The sequence below is a fragment of the Megalobrama amblycephala genome, linkage group LG12, assembly GCF_018812025.1.
Source record: "Megalobrama amblycephala isolate DHTTF-2021 linkage group LG12, ASM1881202v1, whole genome shotgun sequence".
Lineage (NCBI taxonomy): Eukaryota > Metazoa > Chordata > Actinopteri > Cypriniformes > Xenocyprididae > Megalobrama > Megalobrama amblycephala.
In genome coordinates, this window is record NC_063055.1 from 31557364 (window position 1) to 31584695 (window position 27332).

A 27332-nucleotide genomic window follows, 5' to 3' on the forward strand; every position below is an offset into this window, starting at 1 on the left:
CCGCCAGACTTCTGAAAGTAATATCATTCAAGCTTTTAACCGATTTATATTTTTAAAAGAAAAATATTAACGCATCATGACTTGTCAGTTTTAAAAGGATATATCACCGAAAATTAAAAACTGTGCATTATTTAGGTATACTCAACATCGTTTGTATTTCCAAACCTGCTCTTCCGTAGCAGAATTTACGGGAATAACCACTCTGGAAGCTAAGTAAAAGATAAAAAGATAATTGCGACTTTTTATATCTCGCAGTTCGGACTTTATCACTCGCAATTGCGATTTTATATCTCACAATGCTGAGAGAAAAAAGTCAGAATGGCGGTAACTGTTATATATATAAAAAATCAGAACAGTGATATTACAATTACCTTTTTTTTATTTTTTTTTTATTTTTTTATTTAGAGATGTCTGTGTCTCCTTTCATGCAGGTAAATATATTCAAACCAGCCCTGTTAATTGGATCCTTTTAAAATCCTTTAAGCTGGTCTAAAGAAGTCTTCACTGCTGCACAGACAGAGATGAACACAGTCTACCACTATGTTAGATAATACAGAAAGTAAAAATGATTCAATGCTTTCCAGTGAGTCGGCACTGAAATCCTCCCTGAAGATAAAGAAGAAAGTAATAACTGAGGAGTATAAGCTTGCAGGACAAGTGCTCGGGATAGGCATCAATGGAAAGGTCTGGGAAATATTCCAGAAGAAAAACGGCAAACACTATGCCTTAAAGGTAGGCTATCTATTTTGTTCATGTGGCATATTCATATCCAAACTATAGCCTACATTTTGAAGCGAATTAAGAGAAGGTAAAAAGGGTGAATGTTTCTAACCACAGTGTCAATCTTGGTTACAGTTACAGTGTTATGACTGATAAGGACCTACCAGTTTTCACTGTTCATGAAATTAATTTCTCTCCTGCTTATACTCATACTGAACATGGTCCCTTATGAGTTCATGTATCATTAAGTTTTGAGTTTCCACATAACCTAAACGCTTTGGTAAATGGGATTTGGTATTCCTGAAAATAGACATTTCCACACTATAAAAATATTTATATAGCCTATATAAAAACTCATATCTTAAAAACTAAAGGTGCCTTAGATATTGTATTGTGTACTCCATGAACTTTGAATATTTCAGGTGCCTCAAAATGTTTTCCATTATGGTTACTGGAAGAGCTATTAACAGTCTTATCAGCTCTGTCAGGAACTATGTGGGATCCATGAAGCTCTTAAGCTATAGACTTTGTAAATTCCTTATAAAACTGCCAATATATTCTCCAAGGGCTCTGCCAGTGTGGTAATTTGAGGAACCCCAAATATAGCCTCAGTAATCTTTTATCCATATATCCCCCATGAAATCTACACTCTTAAAAATAGTACACTCTTAAAAAAGTTCCAAAACCACAACTATGCCTTAGAAGAACTATATTGGGATCCTCAAAAATACCTTTTACAGTTATTAAAAGAACAATTATTTTCTTTGTGTAAAGAACATTTTAAAAATGTATAGAACACTTTTCCACTATAAAGAATCTTTATCTTGTGCAGTTCCATTGGGGTTCTTCACGGAACCATTATCATCTGCCCTGTTAATGCCATTGAAAAATTACAAATATACAAAATTTTGCACAAAATCAGAACCAGAATAACTTATCAATATGTGTTTGATGCTGGAATTAGTACATTAGGATCTGTTAAGCAGTAGGGGTGGAAATTACCAGAGGCCACACTACACAATATTATCACGATTCTTAATACTTGTAATCCAGATGAAATTAAAGCCCTGAAAATATTGATACTTTCCGTCTTTGTTTCGATACAGTATCCTCATGCAAAATATTATGATACTGTATTGATTTCCTCCCACCCCTACTAGGCAGTAAATACAGAGGGTCCATTCTAAGAGAAAACAGAATCATTTACAGATATGCTGAGTAACATGCATTGCTGAGAGTAGGCTTATCCAGACAGAATGCTAGGAACTTGAGATATTTCAGGACATACTGCAGGCCCTCCAACAAGCATGTTCCAGTAAATTCAATATAGGCAAATGAGCAAAAATCATTCCATTATTTTAGACTGTGAATTTAGCTGTTCTTGATGCTTTTCGCTCACTTTCAGATGCTGCGGGACACCCCTAAGGCTCGACGGGAGGTGGAACTTCACTGCAGGGCATCAAGCTGCCCACGTATTGTAGAAATTGAAGATGTCTTTGAGAATTACTACCAACGCAAAAAGTGTTTGCTTCTCATCATGGAGTGGTAGGGCTTGTTAACACACTTAAATCAAATTGTCATAGATTGGTATTATAACAGGCCAGATAAAAGTGCCTTCAAATTCTATGTGTCGCTTAAACAGCATGGAGGGGGGAGAACTCTTTCGCCGCATTCAGGAACGTGGTGATCAAGCTTTCACTGAAAGAGGTACAGATCCTCACATCAAACACATACACTCATTCAACTCCATTGATGAGAAAACAGTGAACACATCCCAGTTATTAATTCTCTATTTTTTGTTTTTTCCGTTTTTCCCCCTTTGACTCCACAAAATGAGCAGAAGCCTCAGAAACAATGAGAAGCATAGGAGAAGCTGTCGAGTTTCTGCATGGTATTAACATTGCTCACAGAGACCTCAAGGTGAGCTACTGTACAGCCATCATTATGTATCAGCAGACAGAATTATTTTATTCTGTTATTTTTTAAAGAAATTACTACATTTATTCAAAAAGGATGCAATATATTGATCAAAGGTGACAGTAAAGACATTTATAATGTTACAAAATATATAATTGTTTACAAAAAATAAATAAAAATAGTGCTCAACAGAAACGTTTCTTGAGCATGATTTCTGAAGGATCACGTGACACTAAAGACTAGAATAATTGCTGCTGTAAATTCAGCTTTTGCATTATAAAATAATTGTATAATTTTTAATTATAATATTATATATTATATATTATAAAATATTATATAATAACAGAATACAGTTATTTAAAATTGTAATAATATTTCACAATTTTAACATTTTTACTGTAAGACAACTTTTATATCTGGTTTACTCAAATGATCCTTTGAATTTAAAACTTAACTTTTTTGATAAAGGACAGAAAGATGACACACACAAACAAGGCTGAGGTTCATGTTGAAGAATAATTAAGGTATAACTTTATTATACCCATAATGTGACTTTGTAAATGTGCTTGTATTCCTGTGGGCATTTGATCTATCCTATGTGTTATGCAATTGTTGGATCCTGCAGTGGATTCCAATTTAAATTGTAATCAGTTAGATTTGTGACTTTAATTTAACATGGGAATTTAATCATCGCATTAAACCTTGCAAATAATGTAACTAAAGATACATTTTACAAAAGATTTATGGAAGAACAGTTATTCTGTAATCTTATACTTGCTCACTGCTGGAAGCCAAGAGAATACAATATTTACTGATCATATAAAAGTGGAACCATTTTTAAGACCATTTAAAACCCCTCCTGAAGCTTTTCCCCATTTATTACTTGTTGAGTCCTATAGTATTAAAGCGTCAAAAAATATAATGAGAAATTAGTTTCTATCCAGGTGCTTATATATATATATATATATATATATTAATACCTAACAATGTAGGACTTTTACAACACACATCATAAAGCTAAATTTCCATGCATATAAATCTTTTTATATTTAATTTATATTTAATATTTAATTTGTAGCCAGAGAATTTACTATACACATCAAAACAGCCAGATGCCCAGCTCAAGCTTACAGACTTTGGATTCGCCAAAGAGACCACATCCAACAACTGCTTGACCACCCCATGCTATACACCTTATTATGTGGGTAAGAAGACAAGTCAGTTTCAAGTTTCATTTGGTATCATAATACAAGGACGCTAATGTGAATCCTTCTCTTTTAGCCCCAGAGGTGCTTGGTCCAGAGAAATATGATAAGTCATGTGACATGTGGTCATTAGGAGTCATCATGTACATCCTGTGAGTGGGAACATTCTGATTGCTATAAAATATTCTTTATTGCCATTTATATTTCCACGAAGAACCCTTAACATCCATGGAACCTTTCCATTCCACAAAAATTTCTTTAGATTATAAAAATGTTCTTCACTTCACAAGAAAAATTAGTTCTTCTAAAGGCACAATATAATATCCAAAAACCATTAGAACAATGTTATATATTTTGTTGACTTGTGTACTTACATTATACCAAATGTGACCCTGGACCACAAAATCAGTCATAAGTCACACGGGTATATTTGTAGTAATAGCCAACAATACATTGTATGGGTCAAAATGATCGTTTTTTCTTTTATGCCAAAAATCATTAGGATATTTAGTAAAGATCATGTTCCATTAAGATATTTTGTAAATTTCCTACCATAAATTTATTTTTGTGAGTGGATATACATTGCTAAGGACTTAATTTGGACAACTTTAAAGGCGATCTTCTCAATATTTAGATTTTTTTGCACCCTCAGATTCCAGATTTTCAAATAGTTATATCTCGGCCAAATATTGTCCTATCCTAACAAACCATACATCAATGGAAAACTTATTTATTCAGCTTTAGGATTTATAAATCTCAGTTGACTGGTTTTGTGGTCTAGGGTCACAAATGTTTCCAAGAATGTTTAAATCCAGAGAAATAACCAATTTTATCCAGGGCATGGATCGCGTCCGTGTGTCGCCTATCAATGACGTCATACCCGCATTACCCCCAGTTTCCGGTTTTATTTTGTAGAAACCTTGGAAACACCAAAGACGCTTTAATATATTATGTGTTTTATTAGACAGGTAAGCAACTGTTTGGATACATTCATCGACAGAAAACTAATCATGTTATATAGCTCAACACAGTAAGTCTTATTGTTCAAATCTTGTTTTCTTGATTTACAGCGTGTACCATGTTTTACCATGCCTAATATCGATCTAACTTACTGCAGTGTGCAACAAGTGTCTTATAGTAGCCGCCGAGCGAACGCAGAGTTACACTATAACAACTTTCAACACATAAATGTATCTAATATGATAAAACAGCGCTGCTTTACCCCACATACGCTTGACCTGAAGAAGCGACTGCGGCATAATAAAAGTTCTTCTGCGTCTCTCATTAGCAATCACTCTAGTGGCCAAGTTTCTGCTTGCACAACACTCGGCCCTGCTCCGTTTCATACTAAAGTAATGTTAATAATCTTATCCATATACATGATTTTCCTCCGGCTGTAGACGTGAAGACAACACTTCCCGTGATTCTGCGAAATCAAGACCTCATCAAGCTACGCCTTTGTTTTGAATAAGCGACCTCTAGAGGTGAAAATTGTACATATTGTGCCTTTAAGAACTAAGAAAAAGGTTCTTTGGGGAAGCCAAATTCAAAGTTCTGTCATGAAACTCTTGATGGTGCAGGCTAATAGGTCCTTAACTCAATTTGCTACCAATCACATTCTCCATAGGGCACAACTGATTGGTTCCTGTTTCATCAGCAGCCAATGAGCTTGCTGCTCAACTTTCAAATACTTGGTCAGTGTTTGTTGTAGCAGCGTGCAGTGCACTTTCAGGAAACCTCCACCTCCCCCAGCTCCACCTGTATAGATCTGCTATGGGTAATTCATGTATGCCATATTGTTTAGCAGCAGCATGTCTTACATTCTTACAGCAGTATGTATGTATTGGCAGAAGCAAGTCCTATACTTTCCCTGCAGCAGCAGCAATAACAGCAGCAGCGTAGCAGATCTATTCTGCCAATACCAAACATTTTAACATTGTAATATCCATTACCAGGCCAAATACTCAGAGTTGTCATGACAGAAAATGTTTCTTCTTTGGCATTGTTGAGAAAATAAACCTTTTGGAACCTTTATTTCTTAGAGTGTATGTTACTGAGTTTTAATTCACAACCATTACATATGCTCTTAGGTTGTGTGGATATCCACCATTCTACTCAAACCATGGCTTACAACTCTCACCGGGAATGAGAAAACGGATACGGAATGGCCAGTATGAATTTCCAAACCCTGAATGGTCACAGGTGTCAGAGGAAGGTAATTTTACAACACTTATAATGGTGCATTTTGTTCAACATCACACACATATATTATGTGATAAGACATTTTTTTCACTCTACAGCAAAGCAGCTCATTTGCCAACTGCTGAAAACAGATCCTACAGAGAGAATGACCATCACAGAATTCATGAACCATTCTTGGATCAATGTGAGCATTAGCATTTTAATCTTTGACTAAACAGGCAAAGGTCTTACGATCAAGGGTACACAAGTAAATGGCAATTAAGGCCATGTTTTTTGAGAATTCATTTGCATGCTGTTTGATAAATTTGATTAATTATGGGGACAGTGGTGTTCATCATAACATTTTGCGCTTATATGATTATTTTTACATTTAAAGTTGTAATATTTAATTTGTGCATCTGTCTCTCTTGGGATCTATGCAGAAGTCAATGATGGTTCCTCCGACACATCTGCACACAAGTCGAGTCCTTATGGAAGAGAGTGATGTCTGGGATAAAGTCAAGGTCTGTTTTCTGTTGGCTATCATATATTCAGACATGAAAACAAAAATCAAATATTTAATGAAACAGACTACTTTTTAAAAGTTTGGGGCTAGTACAAGCATCGGCAAGGATGCTTTAAATTGGTCAAAAGTGACAGTAAAGAAATTTTAAATTTTACAAAATATTTTTTATTTCAAATAAATGTTGTTCTTTTGATTCCTGAAAAAAAGTATAATTATCTTAAATTGTAATAATACTTCACAATCATGATATTACGGTTTGTTTTACTGTATTATATATTAAAGGGATAGTTCACCCAAAAATGAAAATATTGAAAATGTTTATCTGAACCTTACCCCCAGAGCATCCAAGATGTATCGCGATGACTAATTGTTTCTTCACTAGAACACGGTGATATGATTTTTAAACACATTTCCGGTATTTCGATATATTACAGCATCACTGACTTGAGGCGCAGCCATTAGAAAGAGCAGAACGCGATTGGCTATTTGCGTGATGACGTACACCACAGAGACATGCAGCCACCAGCCAGTGCTCAGCAGTTGTACAGATCAAACGCGAACGCGGCAAGTTTTACAAAATAGATACAAATGGATGGAACAAGCTTCCACAACTTGATGAAAATATGTGTGCATAACTACACCGTGCTGGTTAATGTTTGGTGCAGGAGAATGTGTAAATAAAAACTTTAAACACGGATACTTTATTCTGTATGAGCTCTGTGTCACGTGGCTAGTGTTATTAAACTCATCGAGGAGCTCCGCGCTGAAACCGAGCATATGCGCGCACTGCCTGTATATCATAAAAACAATCGTATTTTCATGTGTTCGTATTCAAACTCCAGTTCTGACCGCATCGCGAGCAAAATACAAACAACACACGTGCTGTGCTGAGGGAAACAGCCTATACGGCTTGCGTATTTGAACGCAGCTAGAGCAGGCAGAGGTGAATGAACAGCACTTTTGTGACATTTGAATTCTCCACTGTAATGCGATCTCATGCGAACATATTTTCCATTTGTGCTGGTAGATTACAGCAAAACAATCCACTTCCAAGAGAAGTGATGCTTCCTCATGCATAATACTGCAATTATAATCTTATGCATACTACAGCGCAGTGATTGGATTAAGTGAGCTTTATGTCATGAATATGTGTCGAGAATCGCTCGAAACGGTCTACGTCAGCATGTTCGACCATGCCCATACTTGGGCCGAAAGTACACGATGACGTCAGATTTTGTGACGTTGCTCCGACTTTTCAAACAGGAAGACAGAAATTGCTATGAAAAATGCAAAAATAACTATTTTTCACTTATGAATAACATTGAGTACCTTTAGTGTTTTCAATGATGTGCAGCCTATACATATCTGTTTACATCTCAAAAAAAGTGTTTTGGGGTTTCATGACCCTTTAAGAATACACTGTAAAAAAAAATCCCGTTGTTTCTACGGAAAAATACCGGCAGCTGTGGTTACCAGAACAATACTGTAAAAATGACATCAAACCGTAAACATACTTACGGAGTTACATGTGAATTTTACATTTTAAATCTGTTAAATTTACGGTAAAATAATGTATTTCATTAACTGATATAATGTTAATTTACTAGACCTAATGAAGTACTAATATCTGTTTTGTACCTTTATAATACACTGACAGTCACCAAACACAGTGGTGATGAGAGTCACATGAATCAAAGTTCATCACAAGCAGCTTTTCCACAAGCTGAGAAGCACAATGCAGTAGAAGGTGCACACAGTGTCATTCACACACACACTAAACACATATGGTGGTGTATTAGAGTAACATAAAATAAAAAATGATATAAATAAGAAGAAACAGAGTTATTTGTATAAATACTATTTTACAATGAAGATACTGTGAATTTACATTTTATAAAATACTACAGATAAACATCAAATTTTCATTTTTGGGTGAACTATCCCTTTAAATTAACATAAAATAATTACAAAACATTACAAAATCTTACCACTCCCAAACTATTGAAAAGTAGTGTATATAGACCAGCCCTAAGAACCAATAATCATAATTTTCTGTAATTGCTTTGGTAAGTCTGTTGTGTGTGTAAATGCACAGGAAGAGATGTCTAATGCCTTAGCAACAATGAGAGTGGACTACGAACAAATAAAGATCAAAGCGATCGAGGACTCATCCAATCCTCTTCTTTTGAAGAGAAGAAAGAAAATGGCGGCTGCAATGAAAGAAGCACCAGGACTGTGACAAACAAATGCATATGTGGACATGTGTAGGTCAATAATTGGAGAATGAGGAAAAAAATTGTACTCTTTCATTCCATTTATTCTCCTTTTATCATTCAGTGTTTGCAGTTATAGCCTGACTAATGTCTGGGAGGATGTTTGTGGTGTTCCAATAGTTCTGATTATAATTTTATATGTGTTTGAAGTTTTGGTTCTTGAAACCGTTTTAAGGTCTGTTGTGCGCACACATACACCGTTTCAAAAATTGGGATCTGTAAAATTTTTAAATGTTTTTGAAAGAATTCTCCTATGCTCACCAAGGCTGAATTTATTTAATCAAAAATACAGTAAAAAAGTAAGTGTGAAATATTATTGTCACGTGTATGTTCTGTTTTATTTTAGTTCTAGTTCCTGTACCTGTTTCCTTTGTTCTCACGGATACATTTTTTCAGGATTCTTTGATGAATAGTAACGTTCAAAGGAACAGTATTTATTTGAAATAGAAATCAATCATTTGTTTGACAATAGTATCCAGTTTATCATTCACTTTTTAACCAAGCATTAATGCTTGTTTTGTAATGCTTGCTGTGTTTGATACTGCAGGCGTGTGCATTATGTTAGCATCCTGTTAAAAAGTGAATTGATCAAAATCTAATAAACAGCGGCCTAAACCATTACATCACAATGTTATATAATACACATATGCATTATTTAAATCAAGCATGAATTCATCTGCTTTAAGCTCAAGAAATGATTGCTGGTTAAACATTCCCTTGTGACAAATGAATGACTAATTGACTCCATATGAGTACTTTCCCCTTTATGTTTGTTCAGCCATCATGACATCATTAAATGCACCATGGTCTTTTATAAAAACAAAAACACATTAATATGGTTATATAAATATAATTCCATGTATTGTGGGCATTTCTTAATGTGATGGAAATGATTTGCACTTGAGAACAACACCTTCCATTCATTAAGACCATTTAAAACGCTCGCAGTGGTCCATAATGGGTTCTTAATTTTGAACCTTTTGATATTTACGGCTTGCCTGTTTTGTTTTTGTAAGTTATATAATAAAGTTTTAGCTTTTACGATTGCTAGCCAGTAGTTAACTGCAAGAGATCCGGTTGGTCTATGTTGACATCACTCAAATTCATCATGTTTTAACTACACAAGGTATTTGTAAACAGTATAGTTTAGTGATAAGCAACCCTGTAGAACCACTGTAATTTAAATCAAAGATAAAACATGCCGATCATAGTAAGTCAGAAGCCCTAGAAATGCATGCACACAAAGGCTCATCCTGTGTAGGGATAATGATAAGGCAGGGGTCCCGTCCTGACAGAATCTATGAAGCCAGGCTGTTAAAATGCAGATGTTTTGGCCTCTCACACATGGCACTCATACTCACAAAGCCTCAGGCACAAAACACAGCATAACATGTTGGTGAGGCATTAGACAAAGGTTCACTGTATTGGCTTTGCGCTGAAGGGCTGTGCAACTGTATTCGTTTATTGGAATGTGATCTACTGTATATATTAAAGTGGCTCTACGAGGTACATTATACAAGGTACAGTTAATGTTTTTTTGTTGTGCATGTGTAGAAATGAGTGCATGTGTAATACAAATATTCATTATGTGCTAGGATGATGATTTCATTTCATTATCTTGAAGTCTGCATGCAGCATGATTTTTTATTTACTCTCTCTCCACCTCTTTTCTACACTTCTCATTCCAAAGCAACTGAAGCACACACAAAAGACAAAAAGACAGTGAACAGTTCAGAGGCTACAATTATAGGTATGTGTTTAATCTTTATTTTAGCAGATATGTTGCATGAAAGCCAATGCATTTAAGATAAAAATGTACTTTTTTACTGAACAGAAAACATTCAGTTTATATATAACTTGACTTTAACTGTATTTTATTTGATCTTTCTCTCATTTTAAGTAAATTTAGTCTGCTCTGAACTTGAAGGATAACAATGTAAAAAACTAAATGGGAGAGCAAAAGCCTAGTTAATATAGCCTAGTTATTTCTAATCAACATAAAAATGTCTTTATGATTTTGATATTATTCATGGGTTTTGAAGATAGGTCCCACTTTATATTAAGTGTCTTTAACTACTATTTACTAACATTTAAATGAATAATTTAATACAATGCACTTTTCACTGTACTCATTTAAAAAAAAAATCCTGAATGTAATTAATTTCAGTAATCAATAATTACACTGTTGAGCCTTCCCGGTTACCCCTTATTTTAAGTTGTTGGTGCTTTGCATGAACAACACAATAAGTAAATTGTATCTAGCAATTACTTTGTTTAATGAACATATAATAGTTAAAGACACCAAATATAAAGTGCGACCCATTTGTCTGACAAGTTAGTCAATTAGGCACATCCATAAACATATGCTTAATCCATAAACCTAATACCCCCCTCATTAAATCAAATTAATACTGCAATGCATGTTCAAACAAGAATGTAAGCAAACATTATTGTAGTGTTTTTAATATCGCCCCAAGAGGTGAATCTGTCACCAGAGCTGGATTTACAGTACCAAAGCTTCCCTTAGGCAAAACTTACTTCTCTCCCCCAAAAAACTTTGTGTTTTCTTACAACGAAAAAAATGAGATAAGTGGCATACTTGCCCAGACCTGAGATAATAACATATATAAAACATAGCACATGCAAATAAAGATGATGAATTCTTGTAATGATAGTTTGTATATGGAAACAATTGTCAGGAAGATATAAGGTGCATGTCTGCGCCTCGATGTTTGTGAGCTGTAATAATGTTCTTCGAAACTATTCATATGAAACACAAGGAAATGTTATGTGCCTATACTGACTGCATATAGTGGGGCCGAAAGTCTGAGAGATGGGATTTTAAACTTCTGAACATTCTAGAATAAATAAACATTATGACATGAAATAAAAAAGAATGTTCAGGGTCACTAATTAATCAATCAATCAATCAAATCAATCAACAATTACCTTCGCAGGTGATAAATAGGAAAAAAAACCCAAAAACAAGTCAAAAATCAAAAACGAAAAAATCCCTCACACTATCAATACTTGCACACGTATCAAAATAGCTTTATTCATCACATTTCTGTCTCTTGACCATAATCAGGCATATATAAACAATCTATTCAAACACAATCTCATTTAAAATCAACACATGACCAATCACTGCGATGATCCATCATTACCAATCACAATCAGTGACGTAATACATCATTGTATCTCCATCATCATATAAAAGTGTTACATTGAAAAAATTTGGAGTGTCTATTTACACTAAGTGCAAATAGCATCCCTTGTTGGCAAACGCTATTTACACTAGCTCCGCCCACTAATGTTTGGTTGGGCCACTCAAGTTTTAAAAACGACGCGTCGAATTCAGTGGCACGGCAGTAATGAGTAATGGCCCTTTCACACAGGATGTGGAATGCACTGCACTATGAAACCATGTATTGCAATGGCTTGCGGCGTGCGGGGACGGTTTGTTGCTGCGTCAACCCGAGCGCACCATTGGCGAGCTTGTGCGCACGCTGCAGTCAAAGTTCAAAATAGTTCAGTTTTCGCTGCTGCGCTCTGTGACGATTACCTGCACGGCCAATGGAAACAGGGCATCAAATGACTAGACTTATAGAACTCCCACTACTAGTTTGTGAAAACTCTGCCTACTTTGCTCTGGCCAGCATAGCGCAAATCGCTTCATATCTTCAGGGTTGCGCTGAACCCAGTGGTAAGCGCAGCGCATTCCGCATCCTGTGTGAAAGGGCCATAAGGCTTGCAGACCTGGCTTTTAACACAATCAACCCGCCTTTTGCAGAGCTCCCATTTACTGTCAACAAAAATGAAAATAATGTTTAAAAATATTAAAATTGTTTATTGGGTAGGGTTAGGGGAAGGTGTAGGGAGGGTTTATTCTCCCAATAAGACAGCATCCATTTAATAATCATTTACACTCTATGATATTGTTGCATCCTGTTAAAGTACAAAAATGAGGCGCAAATAGTATTTGCCGATATAAACTATAGATAGCATCTAATTACTAGCCTATTTATTCTTAATGCAAAGAACTGGCAGATTTAGCCTACATAATGTAAATAGAATCTATCGTTATTTTCACAGAGTTTAAACACCATATCGCTAAGAAAATGCTGCTATTGTCACTTAGTGTAAATAGGATATTTTGCTATTTTCACTTAGTGTAAATAGCATCTACAGCTATTTGCACTTAGTATAAATAGTATCTATCGCTAAGAAAATATGCTATTTTCACTTAGTGTAATTAGCATCTATCACTATTTGCACTGAGTGTAAATAGAATCTGTCTTGAAAATTTACACATTACATAAACAAATAGAGACAAAAAGGAACATCAAAAAATGATCACTTTATATCATCACACTAAACAGTACTTCATCCATTCTTCATATGTCCATAGACTAATCAAAAAGTAAATAAAATGTGACACTGATCATGTGACTGTACAGTAAAATGTTCTTCATTGAAGCAGAAGATGCTCTTTAACAAGATCATCGTCAATACTAATAACAATAATTTTTAATTATTATAATAATAATATTGTTAATGATAATAATTTTAATAATGTGCATTGAAAAAATATGTATTATGAATAAATTGAGTGTGAATTACATATAAAAATAAATTTTTAATGAAAAAAAAAAACTAATTTAATTATAAAATTAAATAATATAAAATAATAATAATAATGGTAACTATTTGGTAATAATTCTTATTTAAAATTGTTTAAATTATGAATTTATTATGAATAATTTATAATGAAAAAATAATTTAATTATAAACATTGTTAAACAAAATAATAATTGTTATTTGATAATAATTGTTATTTGATAAAGAATTTCTATTGAAAAATTATGAATTGATTATGAATCATTTCTAATGGCAAATTACTAATTTAATTCTAAAAAAAAAAATGAAGTGTTTTTCACTAGTGGTCTCAGAAAGTATATTTGCATTTGTATTTGTGTCCTGACAGGCAACTCATAGTGAAAATGAGAGGCTGGATTTTTCTGCTTTTGCTGGCAAGGCTTGTCGATTTTTCCATGACACAACAGACCAACTCTTTAACCTGGCTGAGTTATCTGCGCAACCGAGCCTACAGTCATGGTTATGGCCGTAGTCACAATAACAATTTCGGCTCTCTAAGTACAGAGGATGAGCCTTCTGTGCTAGACTGCCCTTTGGAGTGTGAATGTCCTACTACCTACCCCAAAGCAATGTACTGCAACAACCGCAGGCTACAGCACGTGCCATTCGTACCATCTCATATTGAGTATGTATACTTTCAAAATAACCAGATCACAAGCATCACAAATGGCGTCTTTGATGATGCTCCAAATTTAGCTTGGATCAGCATGCACACCAATAAACTGAGCTCTGACAAGATTGGTGAAAATGTCTTCGCCAAACTACCCAACCTTGAGCGCCTCTTTTTACACAACAACAACCTTAGCCGTGTTCCACAGGGTTTACCACGTTCCCTACGAGATCTACACATGAATCACAACAATATTTCAGTAGTTCCGGCCGACTCTTTCCGTGGAATGAGCAACCTGACGGCCCTACATCTCCAAATGAACGCCATTGAAGACCTCGGTAATGCACTTGAGGGTCTGCTATCCTTGACTCTGTTAGACTTGCGAGGGAACAGACTGAAGAAGATTCCAGAAAGTCTCCCGCCAAAGCTGAGCCAACTCTACCTTGAGTACAACCGTATATCCAGCATTCCTGCTGACTTTCTGAGTCAACGGCCTGAGCTGCGCTTTGTACGGCTGTCCCACAATCAGCTCACTAATGGGGGAATTCCAGCCAACGCTTTCAATGTCAGCACACTTGTGGAACTCGATTTGTCCTTTAACAAGCTGGAGAGGATTCCCACTATCAGCACCAGTCTGGAGAATCTGTATCTCCAGGCCAACAAGATCAAAGGTACAGAAAACACCTGGAAATGTTACACATAAGACCACAAAGCATGTCAGAGGCTTATTTCCAAATCTTTTCCTGAAGAAACCTACAAAAAATATTTCTTTGAAAAATAGTTTTGAAAAATATCACAGATGGTCTCCAAAAAGCATAATTTGTTTCACACATTTCATGAAAACCTACTGCATTCCCACTAATGTACTGCTCTGACAGTTTTTACCTACATTGTAGTATTTGGCATGGTCATTCTAATGCAAACCATGTCCCCATTTAGGCTCTGTTTGTGTTTGGATAAGACAATAACTTAATGCTTTCCCTACATTTCCCAGAATTTTCAGTGAGCAGTTTCTGCAGAGTTGTGGACACAAACAACTACTCTAATCTGCGTGTACTGCGACTGGAGGCCAATGAAATCAGCGCCCAAGACATACCAAATGAAGCTGTACTCTGTCTGCGTCTGGCAACCAACATTGACCTGTAGGCCTGGCAACAAGTCATCCACAGTAACCTCCAGTCATATGACCATTGACAACATCTTGCAAATAAGAGTTTAGGTATTATTTGTATTATCTATTTGACAGTCATGTGATTTTGGCATTTTTTAATAAAGAAATCATCCTACCAATATCAACAGAAAATGCTAGGATAACGATTATAACATTATAAAATCATTTGATTTCTTTAGATGTGAACAAGCCTTTTTAAATGTAAATTTCTGTTTATATCCATTTTAGTTCTCAATCAATAATGACAGGAATGTTAAATGTAGGTGTGATGGGTATGCAGTAAAATGTAATGATTACCCAGCTAACAAGGAACATTCTCAGAACTTTAGCTAATGTTATGAGCAAGCATTCTTCCAATAATGTTAACAGAACATTTGACTTATCAGTTTAATAATGTTCTCAAAATGTTAGCACAAAAACATTTTATACATTGTTCATGGAACTTTTTTCTGAAACATTTTAGTTGCATGTTCGTCTCAATAGCAACGTTAGCAAAATGTTCTTAGAACATATTTTGTTAGCTGGGTAGTTGCATGAAGCCAGCGTAGTTGTATACTGGGTGCAAGAGACATTATTATTATTTTAAAATATAGTAAATGCATGGTACAAATAATAGTAAATGCATGGAACAAATAATGGTGTTGGTTAGGAAACTTTGTGTCTTTGCTTTGTAATCATGTCATGATTTCTGGCAGTGGAACAAGATAATATGCCTGAAAGTTAATCGCATTGAGATCACAATTTAAGAAGTTAAATGAGGAAGACCAAAAATATAAATGCATGAAAACTGAGGAAAGTTAAAATTTAGAAATTCAATTCCTCTTAGAATGTTATGAAGACCCTGAGAAGCTCTTTACAGACTATCTGTACCAAAACAGTTTATCTACACTACAACCTGGTCAAAGCTTGCATCACTGCCATTGCCATTTATTTAATAACAATAAAATCTATGATTAATAAATTCTTTTCTTTATTTTATAAACCTCGCCTTGTCACAGTAAATATGTTTATGGTGATGCATTGTTGCTTGGGAAGTTTTTGAGCTATCTTTAATCAGATGAACTTCAGCGTTTCCCCCTGAGATTGTGCTAATCCCAGTCATATTCATTAGCTTTAATAAACAGCCTTGACCTTCAATGAGAGCTGAGGGGAGCTGAGGGGAGCTGGGTCCGCGAGGACAGTGTTAACATTAATTACTGGAGATGAGTTTGTCACACACTGCCCAAAGGAGCTGATGAAATGTCAACATAACATGGCGGAACATGAACATTCAGTTTAAGTCCTGCTCTGGGGTCTCTGAGCAGTCACACCGAAGAGAGCAACTTAACCCAAACATTCAGTTCCAATCCCTTTAAACCTTTTGATTTGAAGTCAACATTTATTGTCAGTGTAATTTATTGACATTACTGAAAAACTGTGTATGACACGAAGGCTGCTCTCCACCATTACTAAACATCCAGTTGGACAATAATGGAGCAATTGTGCATTAAATATATATCAAAAATCTAAAAGTGCAGAGCTCGTACATACATAAAAGAAATGAATGTCGTTGAATAAAAATACTTGTTGATTCATATGTGTTTGTTTAGCTAACGAGGGGAGTACAAATTATTCAAATTAAGAGGTGCAAAAATGTGAATACTCCTTGACTAGAGGGTATGTATCGACGTCACTTTCCCGCCGAAAGCGCGCTCCCTCAGCTGGACTGAGTGGCTAAAAAACCTGCCGCGTGACTGGATTTAATTGGGGAAACTGCGAAAACTCGAGTAAAACAAACGATTACACTAAAGGTTGGACTCGAAAGTGTTCCTTGCAACTTGTCAAATAAACCTAATCCATGGATATTGACATGCAGCCAGGAATCATGTTTCCTGACATTTATATGTGCCTGATTTCAACGCCGGGGAAATACATAAAGCAAATCTGCCTGTGAATATTTTATATAACTACAATATAGGTAGGTTTAAATCCGAGTAATCACATTTCAATGTTATATCGTCATATTGTCCAGCCCTAAAAACTTATATAGTTTTATAGAATAGTTTTTGTCAGTGTTTATTTAAAAACACCCAATTATGCAGAATATAAGATGGAAAATATTTCATTGATGAGTTGTCAACATAATATATAACAATTCAATATATACGGTATTATTTTACCTCAAAATCCAACAATTCCACACAAAATGATAACTGCAAATCCATGTTTCTCTGCTGGAGTCCAGCTGTTTCTGTGAATTGCAGTCATCCATTTGCTTCTTTCTTCTGTAGCTTTCGGCACTCTTTAAATATATAACTAAAAAACTAAAAGGTAATTCTGACTATCATATACTGTACATCACAAGAGCAGATAAATGTATATATTTATACCATGGTCTGTCTGAATACTGGATTCTGATTGGCTGAAAGGTGTGCAATAAATAAGCAATATCACCCTCGTAGCCGTGCAATATTGGCTGTATATAAGCACGGTGATTCGGCCGTAGCCAATCACAGCGTGCTGATATACAGCCATATCGAATGGCTACGAGTGTGATATTGCGTTTATGCAACACTTCAATGGCACGAATGTTTAAATAAATAAAAACAACAACGGAATGTCTTTAAAAATCCTCTTTCGTCCAGAACTACTTCCTTCCGCCATGGATTCAACACAGTTAAGAATATATCGTCAGTGTCAGGCAGAAACCACATATCTCTATATTTCTTAATTTTATTTTTTTAATTACTTTATTATTATTTTTTTTTATTGTTATTGGTCACCCTTTACACCTGTGGGATTTACAAATATTTGATGAATGAAAATGATTTTAAAGAGCTTGTGACAAAACCTTGTAACTCCTCAAACTGTCAGCCAAACCTCATAAACCCTCCCCACCTCTATTGTTAATGAAGTACTGCACGCAGTTTGGAGATCTCAACTTCTTGGCAATACAAAAAGTAAATAAAGATCTGATGTTTGAAAAAAAAAAAAAAAAAAAAAAAAAAATTTGCTCAAGAAACACTGTCTAAAGGCTAATGTTTTATGTATTTGAAGAGTGGAGAACAGTCTTCATCTGATATTTCCTGTCTAGTGTAGACAATATGCTATGCTATAGAGGATGTAAGTTAAATACAGCCTTGATATTAAATTATTAAATTTAACATGGCACAATTCGATTTGCTCTGGAACAAGTAATAGATTTATAAGACCAAAGATTGTCCGTTTTATGTACCCAAAATAAGACACAGCGGCAAATCCTTGAAGCATTGACCGAGATGAAGCCATTCTTGGCGCGACCCCTGAAAGGCCGCTGATGGCCTGGAGCTTGCATCTCCGAAAAAGTCTAAACAAATTGTAAAATATGCGCTATGATAAAAATGAGTCACATATTTCAGGTCTAAACAACTACATCCTCACCGAAAAAACTCAGTTAAAACTACAGTTCGTGGTACAACAAGAGTAGTATTCACAAGAATTATGGTGGAAAAGCTCGGCCGCCATGACAGTCGCTTCAAGTGGAGTGATACTAACAGTGAAAAGGTAGGAGTGCTGTTAATATCGCACGGCTATCAGCCAATCAGATTCGGGAACCAGAAAGAATTGTTGTATAAAACTGTTTAATGCACAGGTAGCTCCAAGTATGTTTTTGCACTACTTGCCTGATTCAAAGCAGGCAGAATGCTAGATCTAACGAGCCATAACTGATGAAAACGGTCAAATATTAGGCTGCAAACATCTATAACAGCTTTAAGTTGTCAATGCTGGTAAATGACCATGGTATAAGCAGGGTAATCCACAGCTAGCTGTACATTAAACGATTTTAATGCATTTCGTGGAGGCATCCACCCCTGCACATCCCTATTTAATGCACAGCTAGCCTCGGATTAACCCTTACATATATAATATTGATGCAATATATACACTAATTTCTTCTTTCTGTATGATACAAGAATAAATAGCTCATATTGAGGAGGGAAAAAAAACACCCATTTTATTTAGAGGCCCAAACTGAGCAAAAATATACAAGTTGGTGTTGCTGATATTTATGAGATGAAAATTTGATAGCTTTTAATGTAAATCAATAAGATTAGCAGACTACTTACTAAGAGAGATATAGAGTGACAACTGATATTTATATGCCTTTTTGTAAGATGATATTTAAATGCTCAGTTTTATGTTCAAAGCTCTGTAGTTTTCTATTATGGGGGGCAAAACATGTAATACAATGCAATACAATGATGGTTGAGAGATATATTGTAAACATTCTGTCAAGTTTTTTGCAAACAGAACCCAAATGCAGAACAGCCAAGGAAGCTCAAAAAAGGTCTTCATTAACAAAAAAGTAAAAGCAACACACAGACATGTTTGTTTTGCTATCAAAGTGAGGACATTTCATAGGTGTAATGGTTTTTATACTGTACAAATTGTACATTTTATCCCCCTGCACTAGCCCATACCTAAACCTACCCATCACAGAAAACATTCTGCATTTTTACATTTCTAATAAAACATTGTTTAGTATGTTTTTAATGCTATTTTATATGAGGATAAAATGTCCTCATATTTAATGTTTACGTCGTAATACCAATGTAATACCTATGTCATTATACAAATTTGTGTCCTCATAAATCACTAAAAAATGTGCGCACACACACACACACACACACACACACACACACACACACACACAAAAGACAGGAGGAAGTTTTGATTGTTTTAGGTATTGCTCAACAATTTTTTTTTATTTTTGTTCATTTTTTTAACCCAAAAATCTGTACTGCAGCTTTATTTTCTTTTGAGAAGAAAAAAAACATCATAAAAGTTCCAATATCTTACAGTAGCTTTCTCAGTTTAACATATCCCATTCACTATTAAATACATTTTTTTTTTTAATCATAGAAGGTCCTCCAGTAGACAATTACCTTATTAAGATTAAAAATAACCAAAAGGTTAATTTGTTTTTAACTTGAGTGTTATTTGCTTCACAACACTCTTAAGGGACTCAGTGATGACATTATAGTAAAGCACATGAGAATATGGCAACACTCAAATTGCATGTTCAACAATATACGACCATATTTCATTTAAGTGCATCCAGAGGAACTATAGAGATTCCAGAGAAACACGTTTGATATCTTTGATGTGCAGATCAGCCAGCACAGACCAATCTTTTGGATTCTTCAATGTCATCTTAGCATTATCTACTGCAGAGTGCATTTTTTGTTTTAAGTGGTTTCCCAATTATAGCTTGAATCATATTAAATTATTATTAAATTATAATTATTGTTATTATAATTATATGATATTTAATTACCAGGATATTTAAGTGAAAAAAAATCTTGACAGTTGTGAAATGAACAGTTCAGAATTTAACAAACGCAAAGATTTCTTTGGGGAAGCCGTTTTCAAAAACCTCACTGTGGTTGTATTTGCTGTCATTATCAATTCTATCAATAGCTTGCTGCTTTATACTTTATTCAAGAACCCTGTCTTCACTCAGGAGCCCCGCTACATCCTCTACATGCAGCTTATCATCAATGACATCATTACACTGTCTGTCTGTGTGATTATGTTTGTGTTTACTTACTTAATACCAAACTTGAATGTTGCTATCTGCTGCATTTTCATCCTCATTGCAAACAGCGTCCACAAAAACTCGCCACTCAACCTGGCCGGCATGGCTATTGAGCGCTTTGTGGCCGTCTGCTACCCTCTACATCATGCACGAATATGCACCATCCAAAACACCAAAATCCTGATCGGCATCATCTGGCTGGTGGGAGGCCTGCCTGGCATAGTGGACCTGCTTGTTGTTTTGGCTCTTCGTCCACTCTCCTTCTTTACCACTAGCCGCATGTGCTTCCAGCAAAATGTGTTCAATTTTGAATATAATATAATAAGCAGCGCTGTTTTAAACATCGGCTACATGTGCTCAGTGTGGGTGCTGCTCTTCTACACTTACTTTAAAGTGCTGTTCTCTGCTAAAGCAGCTGCTTCAGAACCAGCTCAAGCACAGAAAGCTAGGAGAACCATTTTACTGCATGGGGTCCAGTTACTGCTCTGTACACTGTCCCTGTTCACAGCGGTCCTGGATGGGGCCTTAACGGCTCTCTTTCCTTACTATCAGTCAGTTATCTACTTCTGCACGTTCATTCTCACCAGCATTTTACCACGTCTGCTGAGCCCTCTCATATATGGCATGAGGGATCAAAAGTTTAAGAAGTACATGATGAGCTCACTGATGTGTGGCTCCGAGAAGAAATCCATTAATCCTTCCGATTAGCAAAATTGTAATTTTCTGTCTGTTAAAAAAAAAAAAAGTATGTCAAATATATGATTTGTAATAAGCAAAAATAAATATTTTTCTATAGAATTGAATTTATAGAATTTATAGATGTTTATTTCAGCATACATGGAGAATATTAGTGAGAAACATTCAACCAGTGTTATTCAGTATAATTTAAATTGATTAAAATGACTGATGATGGTTGAAAACAATCGATTTATCAGTCTTCAAACATCCTACATTCCTGCATCAGTTCTTCTCCAAGCATTGTGCAATGTTAAGGCATGTCCTAAAATGCTTTCTTTTAGAGACGATGGATGTGGATGCACTACCAAATTATGGATGAGCATTTTGCTCTTTGGCACTATCATATGTTTTGTGTTGTCAATTAGATGGGTCACACTGTGCAACTTCATGTATCTTTAAACTATGGGTAGTTACATTGGACCGACTCAGGTTGATTCAGCTGTTCTAATCTCCTCTTTTCTGCCTTTCTTGTGAATCATAATCTGAACAAAAAACAATACAAAAAGGCTCACACACTGTTATTGTCAGTATATGACAATATATCAGGGGTTCCTAAACTTTTCCATTCCAGGACACACCAGACAAGTATAATCTATGTCAAGACCCAAATTTAATAAAATATAAATCCATGAAAACAAAGTTCTGTTTACGTAAATAATTCATTGTGTCACTGTGTTTATGATCAGACATCAGCATTAGAGTAGATGAAATGTCTATACAGACTCCGATCCAAATATGAACTTTGATCCGTGATGTGAGTGTTTTTAAACTCATTGCAGAAAACGCTCTCATGCTAGTTCTGTGTGTGTATGAATGTGAAATGTTTTTTTTACAGACATATTTTTCTTATGTGTTGGTAGATAGCCAAATGCACATTGGGGCGACGTAAAGAACGCACTCTTATGACCATGTCTCTGAAAGACAACAGCACTGAGTTGAACAGACGGAGATGAACGAACGTTGTTTTAACAAGTTACATGCGCGCTCACTATAAAACATACAGTGGATATATTTCTATATTAAATCGCAACCTTTGTGATTCTAAAATCAGACCAAGCTATATTGAGATTTCTGTTTAATGTTGGTAAATCGTGCAGCATTTTTTGTGCATGTATGCCATTCACTGAAATGTAGCTGCAGCCAAGTGACTTTGCGCGACCCACCTTTTCCCGCTCTGCAACACACAGTTTGAAAACCCCTGCAATACTAAATGACCATATTATATATTCAGTTCTCAAGGAATCAGTCCTCCTGCAGTGTAAAAGAAACTCACTTCTGCTTTGTTCCTCATCTAGACACTAGTAAAAATTGTCTTCAATGTCGCTCTGATATTGGAAGTTTCCTCGTTGCTCCAGGTCTGCTAAAATCTCCAATACTTCGTTGTGACTTGCCCAGCTTTAGCATCTCCTCAAACCCCAAGATTTCCCTATACAAAACAGAGATGTCTGAATAATGGCAACATCTGCACCGTTTGGTGTGAAAGCTGAAGTGCAGACATAAAACAACAACTATTCACATAGGTTTTAGAGATTTTAGATTAGTTAGTTCCCTTTGTTAATGGCCATGTCTAACTGCAGTACAAGCGCCTCCATGATCGCATCCTTCGAGTCCTGAAAAAACTTGAATATCAGTGTCTGGCAATCAAAGCCTATATAATGAAACTGCATTATTCACAATATCCACAAAAGCATGGCTTAAAATAGTAGTCCACTTCAGAATAAAAATTTCCTGATAATTTACTCACCCCCACGTCATTCAAGATGTTCATGTCTTTCTTTCAGAGCTAGTGCAAGACGAGCTTTTGTGGTTAAAGGTATATACATTTTTATTGATTTTTTTATTTTATTTTTTAAATGACAGATCGTTTCACTACATAAGACCCTTATTCCTCAGCTGGGATTGTGTAAAGCCTTTTGAAGCTGCACTGAAACAGCAATTTGGACCTTCAAACCGTTGATCCATGTTGAAGTCCACTATATGAAGAAAAATCCTGGAATGTTTTCCTTAAAAACCCTAATTTTTTTTCTGAAGAAAGAAAGAAAGAAAGAAAGAAAGAAAGACATGAACATCTTGGATGACGTTGGGGTGAGTAAATTGTCCGGAAATTTTAATTCTAAAGTAAACTAATCTGTTAAACATTTAAGAATGATGAAAAAGTATACAGTTTTTCAATCCTCAGGCATTTTGACTGAAAAATTGTCATCTCCTCTTTTAGCCCTGTCTCTCTTTTGCAGATGTCCTTTATTTGTATGTCCAGTGTGTCCTTCATGGTGTAGCGAAAATTAACTCAAAGGGGAAATATTAATAATTATTCATAACTCATTATGATTATTAATTATGATTAATTATGAATATGCAAATCCGTTAATCAGATTAACTGGATGTAGCTACATTAAAATTAACATTACAATCAGTTAACCTGTTCGTCCAGTGAACGCTCAGTGTTGATTGTTTATTAATTCTAAGAAATGTCAATTTCCAAGTTATGGAAAAATAATATTTCTTATTGTACTGTACTACTCACGTAGTCCGGATCTATCACTTAAGAGGCAATTCATTAGCAGACGGAGTCAGAACCAAACGTGTATTGTGCACAATCTTTATTAACTAACTCACAAACACATAACTAAACTAACAAACACATAACATAACATACATAAAGGGTCACACACACACACACACACACACACACACACACACACACACACACACACACGCAAGTCAGAATGAGTAATGATAGTGTTGAACCGGAAGAGATGCTGTTACTAGAGCTACATGAAATGTCAAAGGCAATCTGGAAAGGACTCATCAGTTTCTTTTAGCAATAGCAAAGGTAAAGTCTTTACAAATCAATACTAAATCGCTGTTTAGCATTAAAATGTACGATACTTGCAAGATGCCTTTAGGCTGAAGAGCGTCGGATCTGCAGGTTGAGGATAACTCTTGAAGTTATCATCTGAAGTTGTTGCCAGTCTGTTGGGTGATGAGCACATGGCTGGGTGTTGTAGGTAGTGATGGGCAGATCGAGGCTTCATGAAACACTGAAGCAGCTGAATCAAATGTGCCGTAATGATTCGAGGCTTCGAAACAATCTGACACCCGTCTCCACGGTGACCCCTAGTGGTCAGAGCAGTGCAAATGCAACAAAACTCAGGCCAAACATGCATTAAAAATACACTTTAACAAATGTATTTCAAAAGTTTTATTTAAAGTAAAATCAATTAAATGGAATTAACTAATCATCTAATAAGATTAAATATCGAGTGTCTGTATAATTTGTGTTCTTTTATCAATTTTAAAGGCTTGTATCTGTTCCATGGCTCAAGCTAAACAGGCCAATAAGAGATTAATAACTACCATTATTCATTTTAATTATTCTAATGTATAATTAAAACATCTACAACTGTATAAAACTGATCGGAGATCAGGTAAAACCATAGGGTAAAGCCCTAGACACTTGTTCAATAGTTCTCAGTGAATCTGCATGATTCATGGGCTCACTTTATCATCGCCCTCTATAGGTGAACCACTGAAATTTCAAACTGTTTCGAAACAGTGATGACGTAATGAAGCCTCGTTTACTAAAATCACGTGACTTTGGCAGTTTGATACACGCTCCGAATCACTGATTTGAAACAAAAAGATTCATGAAGCTTCGGAGCTTCATGAAGCAGTGTTTCGAAATCGGCCATCACTAGTTGTAGGCCAGGGGCCTACCAGCCTACCAGCCGCAAGGAGATTTGTTCGGTCCAGAAGCAAGGAAGAAGAAGAGAGGGAGTGGCACTGTTCGCTGGTTTTTAACCTCTGGTCAAAGTCACACCTCTCAGTTGTTGACCGGACCAATGAAGATGTTGTAATTCTGGGTGGCAACACCCCTCCTGTCAGGGCTTTTACAACCCAGAAAGATTAACAAGCTGAGTTCTTGAATCAGAACTATTAAATATTCTTTTAATACTGATGTGTTGCACAGGTATGGATGTACCGCATACACAAACATTTAAATCTTCCCGCTACGAACGTATAGACACTAAACATGGCATGATTGAAGTTACCGTGCAGGTCATAACATTTAACAATCATCAAACATGTAAATACAATGAGTACAATACAATATCAGTAATAATGGATACCATTTCCTGAGAAGGAATCATTTATAGCACAGTCTGTCTATACATTAATGCCATAGAGTCTGTGTTCTGTGTGGAAAATGCAGGGAAGATGCAGATTTTCTGTGTCTCTACTCTGTTCTCCATGCGGCAACCACATTCCTCAGCGCAATAAACTTGTAACTGAAAACTTCCCGGGGGATGGGGACAGACTCCAGAGTGAGCTTAAAACTATTGGTTAACTAACCAATAATTGTGTCTGATTTGCCTCAGTCATTACATAATCCCCCCCTTTCGCTCGTTGCTGTCTCTCTTATGGCAACAGTGAGCGACATTGAAGGTGCAGAAAGATCAGACACATCACTGACACACAAGGTTGGAAGGCTGTGATGGGCCCTGGTTGTATGTGTCTCCTGGAGTGGTGGTCGTTGATGCAGACCGTGGGCAAGCTAAGTTCTCTGAGCTGGTGCTGCAGGAATCAACGCATCCAGTGCCTTGACGGTGTGTCACCTGTCACCCTAAAGTCAGTTAGTGCGGGCGAGACGTTTGCTGGTGGCAAGGTTCAGGGCTTTGAGCTTGCTCAGCAGGTGTCGAGGTTGCAGGTGCCATGACAGTGTCACCTGTCATTCGGACACCCATGAAGCAGGTGGTTGCAGGAAGAGTTTATGGGATTTGTAGTGTGAAGAGTGTTTCAGACTGACCTAGGGTTGATGACAGAAGCATTTGTTACCTCTGCTCTCAGTCCAAAGGAGTCTGAAGTTTGCTGTGTCCCTCTGCTCTGGTGGCGGCGCCGACTTGAGCAGGTCTGAGTTGTCTTGTGTGAGTGGTCAGAAGCTTGTGCTTCTGAGTACTTCTCAAGTAAGTACTGTTCATGGGGCTCTTTACTAGCGTTAGAAGCTCCTACAGGTTCGATGCAGGCATGTCCAGTCGCCCTTGTGCTACCTGCTGTTGGAGATCATGCGGTGTCTGCAGGAAGAGGATGTTTCCATCCATGGCTTCTCCCTGTGGTAGGTCTGGTGCCTGGGTCTGTCTGAATTAATCCTTCTCCTTCTGTAGCTTTAGAGGATTTCAGGAAATTGGCTGATGAGGTGTCAAGCAGAAGGCTTTGGCTCCCCTCTCTGTACCTCTGTGCTTGGCTGGGGGAGGTTCTTCTGCTGCAGGCAAGAGAGTCTCAGTTCTCTTTGGGCCATGTCAAGTTCATCTTTGGTGTTGTCCAGCTGCTGGGTCAGAGCTTCAGTCCCAGGTCTGGACACATCCAGAGGACGTTCACAGGTCCTGATCCTGTCATCTTTGTCCTAGAGTTCAGAATTTGCTATTTTTAACAGTGACTATTTGTGACAGAGTTCTTTTACCAAATCCTCTCTGGCTGCCTTTTCCAGCTGCTCTCATTGTCAGAGCCTTTGAGGTTTTGTGGATTTTCTTCTGTGCCTCTATTCTGTCAGGGTCTGTCCTGAGCCTCCATCTCTAGCTGGTCTATGTGGCTTTTAGCATGCATTAGCTCCTTGTGAGTCTCTGTGATCTGGAGTTGGAGGGTGTTCACCTCCTGTTTCAAACCAGTGAGGCTGTGGGCCAGGAAGAAGTTGACTTCAGTCAGATCATCATGATCATACCCCTGGTTTGAGTCATCTGCCTTTACTTCTCTTCCATCTTTGTCCAGTTGCTTTTGGCT

At 36.3% G+C, this 27332-nt stretch overlaps 3 protein-coding genes across 4 annotated transcripts; all 3 read left to right on the top strand.

Moving 5' to 3' along the window:
* The first annotated feature begins 39 nt into the window (after window positions 1-39).
* On the top strand, window positions 40-8791 carry mapkapk2b (MAPK activated protein kinase 2b). The gene is made up of 10 exons (XM_048210607.1): window positions 40-732; window positions 2126-2265; window positions 2363-2427; window positions 2561-2640; window positions 3716-3842; window positions 3919-3994; window positions 5933-6057; window positions 6143-6228; window positions 6467-6547; window positions 8645-8791. Exons 1-10 carry the CDS (start codon window positions 541-543, stop codon window positions 8786-8788), a joined length of 1116 nt encoding a protein of 371 aa, XP_048066564.1. The 5' UTR covers window positions 40-540; the 3' UTR covers window positions 8789-8791.
* A 1474-nt stretch (window positions 8792-10265) lies between these two features.
* On the top strand, window positions 10266-15951 carry fmodb (fibromodulin b). 2 transcript variants are annotated; one of them, XM_048210609.1, is made up of 4 exons: window positions 10266-10342; window positions 10513-10572; window positions 13810-14762; window positions 15086-15951. In XM_048210609.1, exons 3-4 carry the CDS (start codon window positions 13826-13828, stop codon window positions 15235-15237), a joined length of 1089 nt encoding a protein of 362 aa, XP_048066566.1. In that variant the 5' UTR covers window positions 10266-10342; window positions 10513-10572; window positions 13810-13825; the 3' UTR covers window positions 15238-15951. The 2 variants fall into 2 exon arrangements, with proteins under 2 accessions (XP_048066566.1, XP_048066567.1); XM_048210610.1 differs by lacking the exon at window positions 10266-10342 and having other exon boundaries at window positions 10359-10572.
* Window positions 15952-20003: 4052 nt separating this feature from the next.
* Window positions 20004-22196, top strand: or90j1 (odorant receptor, family 90, subfamily J, member 1). Its single transcript, XM_048210222.1, has one exon. The coding sequence runs from the start codon at window positions 20598-20600 to the stop codon at window positions 21525-21527; it is 930 nt and encodes a 309-aa protein (XP_048066179.1). The 5' UTR covers window positions 20004-20597; the 3' UTR covers window positions 21528-22196.
* The last annotated feature ends 5136 nt before the right edge of the window (window positions 22197-27332 follow it).

What these genes read in the sequence shown, in the direction of transcription:
- mapkapk2b (XM_048210607.1), top strand. Translation starts at nt 541, where the DNA reads ATGTTAGATAATACAGAAAGTAAAAATGATTCAATGCTTTCCAGTGAG. An exon ending in TCAAGCTTTCACTGAAAGAG is followed by an intron (nt 2,428 to 2,560) that starts GTACAGATCCTC and finishes CAAAATGAGCAG; the next exon opens with AAGCCTCAGAAACAATGAGA. An exon ending in GTCACAGGTGTCAGAGGAAG is followed by an intron (nt 6,058 to 6,142) that starts GTAATTTTACAA and finishes TTCACTCTACAG; the next exon opens with CAAAGCAGCTCATTTGCCAA.
- fmodb (XM_048210609.1), top strand. Translation starts at nt 13,826, where the DNA reads ATGAGAGGCTGGATTTTTCTGCTTTTGCTGGCAAGGCTTGTCGATTTT. An exon ending in CCAGGCCAACAAGATCAAAG is followed by an intron (nt 14,763 to 15,085) that starts GTACAGAAAACA and finishes TACATTTCCCAG; the next exon opens with AATTTTCAGTGAGCAGTTTC.
- or90j1 (XM_048210222.1), top strand. Translation starts at nt 20,598, where the DNA reads ATGAACAGTTCAGAATTTAACAAACGCAAAGATTTCTTTGGGGAAGCC.